Source organism: Cavia porcellus, unplaced genomic scaffold (genome assembly GCF_034190915.1).
Source record: "Cavia porcellus strain 051 isolate PalLab524CR breed Dunkin Hartley unplaced genomic scaffold, mCavPor4.1 scaffold_11, whole genome shotgun sequence".
NCBI lineage: Eukaryota > Metazoa > Chordata > Mammalia > Rodentia > Caviidae > Cavia > Cavia porcellus.
In genome coordinates this window covers 61,590,655-61,602,847 of record NW_026947494.1, presented here as the reverse complement: position 1 = coordinate 61,602,847, position 12,193 = coordinate 61,590,655, and the positions used below count along the sequence as shown (strand labels likewise).

General features: G+C 45.0%; 1 protein-coding gene across 1 annotated transcript; it reads left to right on the top strand.

Annotated features, from left to right (window-relative positions):
* Positions 1-211: 211 nt before the first annotated feature.
* Positions 212-11,991, top strand: Enc1 (ectodermal-neural cortex 1). Its single transcript, XM_003461919.4, has 3 exons — positions 212-401; positions 3,727-5,542; positions 9,270-11,991. The coding sequence occupies exon 2, from the start codon at positions 3,741-3,743 to the stop codon at positions 5,508-5,510; it is 1,770 nt and encodes a 589-aa protein (XP_003461967.1). The 5' UTR covers positions 212-401; positions 3,727-3,740; the 3' UTR covers positions 5,511-5,542; positions 9,270-11,991.
* The last annotated feature ends 202 nt before the right edge of the window (positions 11,992-12,193 follow it).

Sequence of the window (12,193 nt, the reverse complement as noted above, 5' to 3'; positions counted from 1 at the left end):
CGTGCGGGGCTGGGCGCAGAGCACTCGGCAGCCGGCGAGGAGGTGGCGTGGCGGAGCCCGGTGCAGACGCCAGGCGGCCGCCGGCGCGCACAGCGCTTGAGCTCCCTCCCCCGAGCGCGCACCGCCCGCCTCCTTCCGTGGCGCCTGCGGCCGCGGGCTCTCCAGCCTCCGAGACAAGCTCCGGGAGGCACGCTGCGGAGCCTTCACCGGGGACCACGAGGACAAGGCGAGCCGCCTGCCGCGTGTGGCTCCGCCAGCCCTTGCTCCGGCAGCGATCGCCTATCTGGCGAGCGTTCCATGCGCGCTCCTTTCGCACGGGACTGAGACGCCCATTTCGTCTCCTCTCCGCCGGTGACCGAGGCAGGAACCCAGCGGCTGTGCGCAGAGGCGTCTCCACTGCTGTGAGTTCCCCACCGCCCTGACCTGTTGCGGGCGCCGCGGGCGTGCCAAAGGCGGCCGGGGCTGCTGGGGGCTGGGGGGCTAGCGGTGGCGGGGATGGGGCAGCTGTCCTGGGGAGAGGACATTTGTGGCCGCCCCTGTCCTAGTGCGCAGCGCGGCAGCCGGACCCCGCGGGAGGGGCCAGAGCGGCTCCCCTCTACCGTGCGCTGCCCGGGCAAGCCGCGGATGGAGCTAGAAGCCACGGCGGGGACCCCACGGTCCAGCCTAGCTCACACTGCATCCTCCCCGGTTACGGGAGAAGTTGCTGACACTCACAGATGCCCCTCTTGCGGAGCACTTCGCTGTGGCCAAATGTCCGTGGGAATGAATGAAAACTGATTTCTGAAAAACTCGCTTCTCTTTTGCGCACTCGGCTTTCAGTGTAATATATTAATCAAAGAATAGGAATTGCTGGGCGGGGTGGAGGTGAAACTTTGAACTAGTTGGACATGTAATTTGGTGTCGTCCTCACAGGCACCGTCAGCGTATTCAAAAGCGTTGCAACTACCTCAGAGAGCTGAATGTTAAGAAATTATCTTAAAGATATTTGTAGTGTTGCACTGTTACCAGCAGTGTAAATACCTGAGAATATCTGCCTGGCTTCTCTATTGCTGGGACTGCAATCGGACTTACAATCTGGAGACGTTGGGGGCGCTAAACGTTGCAGGAAGGGAGCGTAAGGAGCCTTAAGGGACTTAAGAGTTACTGCAACTGAAAGCCCCTTTGATGTTTGCAACAATAGCAGCCCTTTTCTCAGTCTTCTTTGTAGATGCAGTTTAAGCGTATGTGTGCATTTTCTTGTCCTTGTCCGTGGCATGCAAATATTGGGCCTCTGGAGGCTTAAAAAATGCCAAAAGAATGATTCACTTTGTGTTGAAGGTGCATTTATTGACTGTCTAAATGGTCACTCTGCCGATATGTTGATGTTTGCCTAATTCTAAGGCAGAGAGCAAGTCGTCCCTTTGGGTTTTCAAGTGCACCATTTATTTTAATCATACATTCCTGCAGGAATGTTACACTTTGATGGTGACATGCTTTTCCAGTTGGATGGTGTCCAAGATGACAAGCTGTGCTGTCCCACCTGGCTTTCTGGGCCAACCTGCAAAAGAGAGGATGTAGGGAGATGCACATTCTGTATCCTGAGGTCCTCTAAGCAAACTGTTTTCCTTAAGTGTGCACCTGGTTGGGGATGTTGTTTTGTCCCTGCGAACCTCATGTGCAGTGGCACAGGTCTAGGCCCTGCAGGATTCTAGCCCAAGGAGCAGGCTCTTGATGATTCTGCCAGTGCTGCCTTTTTTCTTCAGAGAAGAGGCAGCTTCCTAGTTGGTAGAGTGTTGAGAAGTCTAGATTTTCAATAGTCTTCCAGATACTAAAGGTTGAATGCAGTCATTCAAGAGTTAGCCACAGTGGTGGAGCATAGAAAATAGAACCCAAGCACTCCAGAATTCTGGTGCATCTAGGGCCCTTAGCGTTCATTCTGCAGAGTTCTGGGCTTTGGTTAAAATGGACTTACAGGAAGAAGGCGTCCAGGTGGGGATGATGCTTGACTCCTCTCAGTTTTTCATATCCTAAGCCACTGTGACCATTTCTAGGTGCTTGATAAAGTCTAATGCTAAAATTTGAGATGTGAGACTATGTTGCCTACTTTCTCCCACCAAGCCATGTTTATACATAACAAAAAGTTACATTCCAACAGTAAAGGCAAACAAGTTACATCACCTAATGATATGTGGTCTCAATGTCAAAGTCTTGCTGGGCACCTGCTTTGGTTGTTTTCAGTGCCTCCTCTCACAGCTAGTTGGGAAAGTATAGTTTAGGATTTCTAGCCCATACATCTGGTAAATCATTCATTTGTATTTATTAACACATAAAGTATAAATTAAAAAATAAATATCTGAGGAGTTGAAGGAAAACAGATGGTTTCAGCTGCACTATGGGGACTGGCTGTTCTGGGTTGGAACAGATGCCCTAACCAGCTACAGTTTATCCTCTGGGGGCACAAAACTTCCTCAGGAACCCATGCACAGGCAGGTTTTTGAGGGCTTTATTCTTTTAAAATAGCAGAAGAATAGTGTGTAGGGGTAGGGTTTGGTTTTTGAAGATGGAAAAAAGGCATTTCTCATGTCTTTTCCCTATAGGTTTTTTTACTGCAGATAGACAGAATTTGGTTCAGCTGTGATTTTCAATACCTAGGAAAACACATTAGTCAACAAATAAATTTTAGGATGGCCCTCAATTAACCACAGCTGGCAAAATAACACATCTGTGCATGCACTCATATACACACCCATATGCACACCTCCACCCAGTTCTGTGTGGTTTTTAATATAAATAAGGGAGCATTTGCTCCTTGAACTTCTTATATGCAGGTGCCAGTATTTGTAGATACCCTTGCATACCGTTTAATAAAAGAAGAATAGATGCAACCTTTGTTCTTGGGGCTGGCTTTCCAAAAATTACTGTAGAGCTGTAAAAATGGAAAAGCAGCAGTAGTGTGCTACTCAAAATACTCTTATTTTTCTGTGCCAAATCCTCCTTTTGGAAGCTGATCATAGCAAGAAAGATGGGTGGCCATTGTGGCCGGAATCCACCGTGTGCTTTTATCTTAAGCATGTCGATCAATATATAGTATTGTTTATGCTGGGGTCCATTTAAAACTCTGTATGAGAGAGCTGTCTAGTTAGAAATTATCTGTTAACATTTAAATAAAGGCCTGGCCATTGCAGAAGATGGGCATTTACTATGTATATAGAGTTTGGATCTTACCAAAGGAATTCTTAATGGAATTAATTAGAAGGTATTTGTTTTACACATGGCTTTATATAGCAGAAGGCATGAAAGTCAGAGCCCATCCTGGCATTACGAGAGCAAGAGCTTGGGCATTAAGAGGCCTCACAGTGAATCAGCTGGACAGCAAGGAACTGTGAGACAAGGCCTACTCCCCTTGTCTTTTGCTGACTTACATTCTCAAGGACTTGAGGATCCTGGAAGTTGGCAATCAGGTTTTCCAAGACGAACCTGCTTTTAAGCAGTGACTTTTTTTTTTTTGTTTTCCCAGTGTGTGGTTCTAATAGGTCAACAGTTATTACAATGAGCAAGGTTGCTTCCAGGTGGTTGCTATAGGCTTTGTTCTGCAACTGCCTTACCCTTGACAGAAAAACAGCAGCGCCTACAAAGTATCCTATTTTCTTTGTCCAAAATGAGTGTTGCTTCTGTTTTGCTTCTGGGAACATCAGGAACATTGTTTTCAACCTTTGTTTTGTTTTATTTTGTTTGTTTGTTTTATAGGGAGTGGAAACAAAATGTCAGTCAGTGTACATGAGAACCGCAAGTCCAGGGCCAGCAGCGGCTCCATTAACATCTATCTGTTTCATAAGTCTTCCTATGCTGACAGTGTCCTCACGCACTTGAACCTTTTAAGGCAGCAACGTCTCTTTACTGATGTCCTTCTCCATGCTGGAAATAGGACCTTCCCTTGCCACCGGGCAGTGCTGGCTGCATGCAGCCGCTACTTTGAAGCCATGTTCAGTGGTGGTCTGAAAGAGAGCCAGGACAGTGAAGTCAACTTTGACAATTCCATCCACCCAGAAGTCTTGGAGCTGCTCCTTGACTATGCATACTCCTCCCGGGTCATCATCAATGAAGAAAATGCAGAATCGCTCCTGGAAGCTGGTGACATGCTGGAGTTTCAAGACATACGAGATGCATGTGCAGAATTCCTAGAAAAGAACCTGCATCCCACCAACTGTCTGGGTATGCTGCTGCTGTCTGATGCGCACCAGTGCACCAAGCTGTATGAGCTCTCCTGGAGAATGTGTCTCAGCAACTTCCAAACCATCAGGAAGAATGAAGACTTTCTCCAGCTGCCACAGGACATGGTCGTGCAGCTCTTGTCTAGTGAAGAGCTGGAGACAGAAGATGAAAGACTTGTATATGAGTCTGCAATTAACTGGATCAGTTATGACCTGAAGAAGCGCTACTGCTACCTCCCAGAACTGCTGCAGACTGTGAGGCTGGCACTCCTGCCTGCCATCTATCTCATGGAAAAGGTGGCCATGGAGGAACTCATCACCAAGCAGAGAAAGAGTAAGGAGATTGTGGAAGAGGCCATCCGCTGCAAACTGAAAATCCTGCAGAATGACGGGGTTGTGACCAGCCTCTGTGCCCGGCCTCGGAAAACAGGCCATGCCCTCTTCCTCCTGGGAGGACAGACTTTCATGTGTGACAAGCTGTATCTGGTAGACCAGAAGGCCAAAGAAATCATTCCTAAGGCTGATATCCCCAGCCCAAGAAAAGAGTTCAGTGCATGTGCCATTGGCTGCAAAGTGTATATTACTGGGGGCCGCGGCTCTGAAAATGGAGTCTCGAAAGATGTCTGGGTCTATGATACCCTGCATGAGGAGTGGTCCAAAGCTGCTCCCATGCTAGTGGCAAGGTTTGGTCATGGCTCTGCTGAACTGAAGCACTGCCTGTACGTGGTTGGGGGCCACACGGCTGCAACTGGCTGCCTGCCGGCCTCACCTTCTGTCTCGTTAAAGCAGGTGGAACATTATGACCCCACAACTAACAAATGGACCATGGTGGCCCCTCTTCGAGAGGGCGTTAGCAATGCCGCTGTCGTGAGTGCCAAACTCAAGTTGTTTGCTTTCGGAGGTACCAGCGTCAGTCATGACAAGCTCCCCAAGGTTCAATGTTACGATCAATGTGAAAACAGGTGGACGGTACCTGCCACCTGTCCCCAGCCCTGGCGTTACACAGCAGCAGCTGTGCTGGGGAACCAGATCTTTATTATGGGTGGAGACACAGAGTTCTCTGCCTGCTCTGCTTACAAATTCAACAGTGAAACTTACCAGTGGACCAAGGTGGGAGACGTGACGGCAAAGCGCATGAGCTGCCATGCTGTGGCCTCCGGAAACAAACTCTACGTGGTTGGAGGATACTTTGGCATCCAGCGGTGCAAGACTTTGGACTGTTACGACCCAACGTTAGATGCGTGGAACAGCATTACCACAGTCCCATACTCGCTGATTCCCACTGCGTTTGTCAGCACCTGGAAACATTTACCTTCCTAAACACAGTCCATCCTAAAGAAAGCAAGCATGAGGTAAGAGAAAGCTTATTCCGAAGACGTAAGTATGCATTTATTAAGTTAGCTGTCTCACGTTCAGAATGTAGAGTCCAAGACGACCCATGCTACCTATTGAGAAGTACTACAAAAATAGTACAAATAACAGATTTGACACCCCCAGAATTTAAAACCCTGATGTGACCGCAGCTATAACACCCTCATAACATAAGCTAGTGGTTCTCAGTACTCACACAGCCCCAAAATCACTCAATGAACTTTTCAGAAACTGCCCATCCCAGAGACTTTGTTTCATGAGGTCTGGGTGGCCCCCTGCATAATTATTTTTAAGGTTTTCTGATGGTACTAATGGGCAGCCTGTGGGAGAACCCCTGACCTCTGTCGATGGTCCCAGCTAGTGTGTCTTGACTCCTCACCTAGGGCCTGGGATGGTCCTCACTGCGGCCCTGGGCGGTGTGAGGACTCTTCTTTGTGTGGATGAAAACAGCTGATGCACGCCCAAGGCCACAGCGCTTAATTAATAAGTGGTAGAGTAGGTTGAGAAGTCAGAGCAGGTAGCCTGGCTCATGCTGAACTGCTACTTGATAAACTTGAGCATCCCAGGAAATGCTTGGTTGATACTAAGATTTTGCTTCCTGAAACCATTTTTGGACCGAATAGTTTTAAAAAATGCATTGCTCGAGTTCTTTCCTGGTTTACTCTCTCCAAACTGTTTATTAGATGATGTAAATTTTTCTTTCCTCAAAATATAACCCATTTTAGGGCATTTATTAACCGTAAGAGGGATTCTGAATCTGTCCTTGTAAAAAGTTGCGCCTACCCTGTAGGCTTTTGATGTGCAGATACACTGAGCCACGGCCCTATAACTGTGTCCTTTCAGAATTAATCAGTCAGTCAGGTTGGCTCTATTGTTGGGGCCCATAAAAGTTGTATTCTGTGTCATATGTCTGGGTCCTTAATGGTTGTCTGTGTACTTAAGAGCATATTATACTCCTGGCTCCAATAATTAGTCAGCCTACAAGTGTAGTGTAAGGCAAAATCATGGCTGCTTTGCTCCTGCTAAGTGCTCTGAGGACTGGTCTCAGAATCACCAGTGCATGTGTAAGTGTAGCATAGAACACGGGGATGTTTAGGTGATTCATAGGCCTTTTACTAATAGTAAGAGAAGATAGTTGCTTTGGAGGAACTACAGTGACAACCAACTCATGACTTGGGAACTTCTCTAGTATTTCTTACCCCATCTCTTATTTACAGCTCTTATAAAACATTAAAATAGCCTCACTTCCACATTTCATCTGTTCGTTTTTTTTTAATTCTGTTTTGTTTTATTTTTATTCTTTGGTTGTCTCCTCCAGTTTGTTACAATGAACAGAATTCCTAGTAAAGCATTGTTCCCTTGGAATGGAACTCCTTCAAAGGAGCAGGAATAGCCAGACGCTTGCTCTGGGAAGCCACTGGGCCAACTGCATCCCACACCAAACTGGTTTTTGCAGCCTTGCTGGCATCTCAGTAATCCTGAGTAAACAAATGCTTTGCAAGTTGTTTCATTGGAGATATGAATGCATGACTCAACTCTCAAGTAGTTTTAAAGAACCTCCTAGGCAAAAGCTTCAATTAACAGTGCTAAATTAGGTGTTAGTCCAGAACTGACTAGATATGCGGAGAAGAGCCGCAAAAATTGCCTGTGATGGTGGTGGTACAGCTACAGTGTTAATTAGTAGACCAACTGGCATTCTTGGAGCAGCTAAGGACACTGAGGCAGAAAGGAGAGGTATTCTTCTGGTGCTCGCTTCAGGTTGTAGATCTCTTCTGTGCTTAAGACTGCTCTTCTGTCAAGTGAGTGGTTTGAGCTCTGCTTGCTCCAAGATCTGTCCTAATTCAGACTTGGACAAAATTACGTAGGCCAGTGCCTGGCATATATTCAGTATTTGCAGTTTTCTTTCCTTTTTTCCATTGAGACCATGCTCTGAGATCTAGCAGTGGAAGTAGCTTTTGTGTGGTGGGAAAAGCAAGTCTCTTTGACCATTATCTGTTGTCTTGCGTCTTCCGTTTTTGGTTCCTCCTTTTTCAGCCCAGAGCATTTTGGCAAACACTTGAATTCACCCTCTCCTGGTTATTTGAACCTAATCACAGGCTTCCGGTCCCTGGGAAACAGCAGATAAAGTGCTGAGTTATATGTGAAACAACATCCTTTTCACCCTGCTGCCCCCAGCCAGAGCCAAGCACATAAAACTGAATTTGACAGGGCCTGGGTTGCTACTTTTAAAGGGCATTGTGAGCACCTGATCAAAGCTACTCTTTCAGAGTCTGACAGGGAGAATGTTGGTTTAAATTTCTAAAGTTTACGGCATAGCAGATAGTGTTAAAACGTTCAAACCGGATAGAGTGACACAAAACACCCAGTAGGTATCAGCCCTAAAGTGCAGAAACCCCGCAGCTCTCTCCTCTTCCACTGTAGGTGCTAAACGAATTAATCTACTGCTGACAAAAATCTTCCCTGGTCTAAAAGCATCCTGCCATGGAGATTTTAACTACTGTATCTCCTGCTGCTCCATCTATGGGTAGGAGAAACAGACAGGAAATTACTTCAATTATTCTCTATTTTCATGGTGCCTGTGGCCCTAACCTGACAGCACTGAGACTTTGCTTTGCTTTGTTTCTTCTCTTTTAGCCCCTCTCTCTTCTGTGTGAATGTACAGTGCCTTGAAATTTTATATTATTACAAGACACATTCTTTCAGCTAATGTGGATATACAGGTTACAAGGAGGTGGGGCTGGGGGGATGACACCGTAGTCTAAGGAATGCCTTGAAGGCGTGAATCACTGTTAGGAAACAGCCAAAAGAAACAACTGAGAAATGAATCAGACTTGTGAACACACAAAAGCAAAGTTTGAAGAATTCTGTACAATTAATGAATGGCCTCTCCAGCGCTCCCTTTTTCTATACCTAAGAGTTATAGCATAGGGATACAGATTCCAAAAAGAGGCCTGGAAGCCTGCTTCATGAGCAAATTGGGTATTTTAAAAGCCCACTGCAAAATTTCTCAGTATGAAATGAGAAGTAAGCAAGTGGGCAGAGGGAGTAGAGCAAGAATGCCGAGCTCCTATGAAATGCCAGGGCTTGGTGGTCCCAGTGGCTTGAGTTTATGTGCATGCTTAACTTGGTAGATTTCATTGATACTAGCTAATGAATTTGGGAAAAAAACCCTCCAGCTTTAGTCTGTGTGATATGTGGTCGTAGGAAAGCAGGTGAGACTAATTTCTGCCATAATAAATAGTGGAGATACATTTAAATAAAGAGGATTAATGTGTCTACTCTTTATATGTTGAAGAATAAATTTAATTTGAAATCCTTCATTGTAACTAGCCATGGAGGGCTTGCATAGGAATCTCCTCCTTTTGATCCCTTAGTGATCACTTCATAGTGACTGTCTAGCCAGGAATTTTATGAATGTTGACAACAGGTGAACCTCAGTGCATAGATTTGAATTTGAACATATGTCTTGGAAAGAAGTAAAGGCCTCATTTGGACACTGTTGTCTTTGGTAGGCCATCATGTGCGTGGGTACACAGGCACATGTGTATATACATTCAGTTCTATGTGAAAAATCTTTTCATTAAGACCTTTAGAAGCAGTATTTCCCAGGTCTGTTCAGAGTGTAATTCTTTTAAAATTTTTGTGACTACTGACAAGGCTCTTGCACAAATCCTTCATGTTTCCTTTTTTTTTTCTTTTCTGCTTTAGCTTCCTCCATCACTTGGTGAAGGACAATGTGAGATTTCTATTTGGAGAGGCCAAGTGTGACGCAGTGAGAAGAAGCAACAGCATGGAGTAACACCACTGCACCTTGGCAGTGCCCCACGTGGACATGAAGGGAGGGTGTGGGGTGGGGTTTCCGTGCGAGTAGCACATGGTTTAAATATCAATGGATGAACCTGTGATCTAGTCCTTGTCTTGTAATTGTGGATTAATGTCAGCATTAATCAGCCCCTCAAAGGGAGAGAAAAGCTGGACTTTTTCCCTTGCTGTACCACATTCAGCATTTGATTTCCATGGGCTCCACCATTTATGTGTAAAATTTGCAATGGTTGTCAGCTCTGTCTGAGGAGCCAGCCCAAAGCCTTCACACCAGCTGCTGTTGGAGGTTCAGAGCCCCAGCATGGGTCAGGAGGGACCCCGGCTGGACTGGCCGAAGATTGAAGAGCAAGCGCTGGACTCCTGCTAATCTTGAAGGGCTGTGTTGTGAACAATGGGGACATTATTGTAGTTAACTGTTAAGTAGTAGATGTGCTTTTCTATTTATAAGTGACTTTAAACTTTCCCTTGGCTGTTAAGAAATTTGTTATAGAGTTAGCTATTTATTGTTCGATGCCTGCATGCTGAAACAATTCTTACGGTTGTCTTCACGTGTGTGGATGTGTGTGAATAGTTGTATGTTTTGCACATTCTGTAGCTGTTGATGTGCTTTACTGCACAAAATGAAAACTTTGGAGTTATAATTTGGAGCATAACTGGAGGGCAGGTGGGGGTGGGAGGGTTTTTCAAATGTCAAGACAGAAAAAGAATACGAGGCAGAAAATGAAAGTTATATCCCACAGGTACCAAAATCAAAACCTTGGAGGTCAGTTTTCCTAGATTCCCACCTGTGTAACTGGGGTTCATGGGGTGTGGTCACACGGATGACCGGCAGGATGACAGCAGAATTTTTCTTTCTGCCCTTCTCCTTCCTGTCTGCTACCTAACCTTCAGTCTCAGCTGCTGAAATTTGGAAAGGACCAAATCGCTTTATGTTGTTTTTTCATTGTAGAATATCCTGAAATTCTGGAAAATCCTATGGACTAGTTCTGTATATAGGGCAGAGATAAAGATGTCCAAAGTTTATTTATTTATCTATTTATTACCCTATGAGAAAGTTTTGCCATACCCACACGTGGTGGGAAAAATGAAAAATGTCACAGGCCCCAATTAATTTACTGACCACATTCACTTGATGTGTTCTCTGTTCTTGCTGTCTGATTAAGCAAGTGCTACAAGTTGTTTAGGGAAACACAGTGGTACAAGACACACTTGAGTTGATCACCTTGAGGTAAATGTTGGGAAAACTCTTTGGTATACGAAAGTGACACGATTGGTCGCAAAACACCAAAGAAATGCAAGCAGTGGCCCAGTGGAGAGGCTTTCTGGTCCAGTTGGGAACTAGTTGTGAATACATTCTTTGCCTGTGGAGTTCTTATTTGCTAACCCTGTGCCGTGGTAGGTATTAGTGCTAGACTTGAGTAGGTGCTTCCTTCTGCAGAGTTGTCTGGGGAAGACCAGAGTTTGCAACTTGACTGCTTTTGTCCGTGTTTCTCATATTGCTGAATCTTAGAAAATAGGGTCAATACTGATAACCTTTGATGTCATGAGTGTTTGCATTGTCTGATGACAGACAAATCCTTAACATTTCCCTCCACATGAATACTGTAAAATATGTCTGTCTATGCCGTGGCTAAGTGGGCTGTAGTTGGACCAAATTAAATAAATGAGCCGTCAGAATAAAAGAATCCCAGTACTTCCCAGTAGTGAGTCCCAGGCTGTGTTCTAAGCAATGCAAATGTCTAATTGTCTCCGGGCAGCCTAGTCAATGTCATTATATTGTAGCAGTTACAGCTCTAGTTTGTAATGCAAATCTGTCGAGCCCTATATATCACTGCATGGTTCTGAAAGCAGGAAGAATTTTCTGCAGCTGTTTCAAAGTTGTGGCCTGTCCTTGAATCCTCTATTAATTACTGTGTGCAAGCCAGAGGGAGCCTCTGAAAGGTTGGGCCCCCAGCCTGCAGGAAACTTTCTGGGCTCCTAGTCTTTGAATTGATGTGGGCATTTGGGCTTGCTACTTGACTATTCGCACCCTGTGAAATGTCCCGCACTTTGAAGCAAATACAATTCACAGCACAGTACACACAGAAAACCTTGGCATAAGACAGAGAAGGTTCTTCTTATTTTGTGGGCTAGTTGCTGTAGAAACGGATAACAAAGGACAGCCTTCCACTTCTGGTATAATTGTGTAGCTCGCTTTCTCTGGGCTTGACACCTGTCTGAATAAGAGTGATTAGAGCTGCGGAATATCCCCCTCTTGGCTATTGAGTATGTGACTCACGTACTGAACTTTGTATAAGTTAGTAAGATGTTCGTGTTCCTATGTATTGTTTGCTACTACTACATTTTTGAGGTTTTGTAAAATTTATTTTTTTTTCACAATGTGAAACTGAAGGTCAATAAATTATTAGAGATTTTCTCTTCATTGTGTGTGGGGGTCTTGTCTTGATTGGAATGCAGTGTAACTTTAGGCATTGAAAGCTTGAGCTTTTCTTATTTAATCGAAAAGGGTCATTTCAAATATTTTTCTGAATGTACTTTATTTCACTGTTTTGTCAAATGTATTTATTAAAGTCTTGCACATTAAATAAAATGTTTGGCCCATAAGCTATCTCAGCAGAGCAAAATGCCTTGTTTATGTATCACTTATATGTTGGAATACAAAGGCACTGTGTGGTATTATGATAACATACTGTGTGCTAGAAGAAATTTAGTTTTTGTATTCCACAGGTATGCTATCATTTGATAGCTGCTGGAAAAGGGACGAGTTCAGACCTAATACCCCCTTAGCAATCATTGAAGGGTCGCAAAAA

Coding starts and splice junctions, on each gene's coding strand:
- Enc1 (XM_003461919.4), top strand. CDS start 3,741: ATGTCAGTCAGTGTACATGAGAACCGCAAGTCCAGGGCCAGCAGCGGC.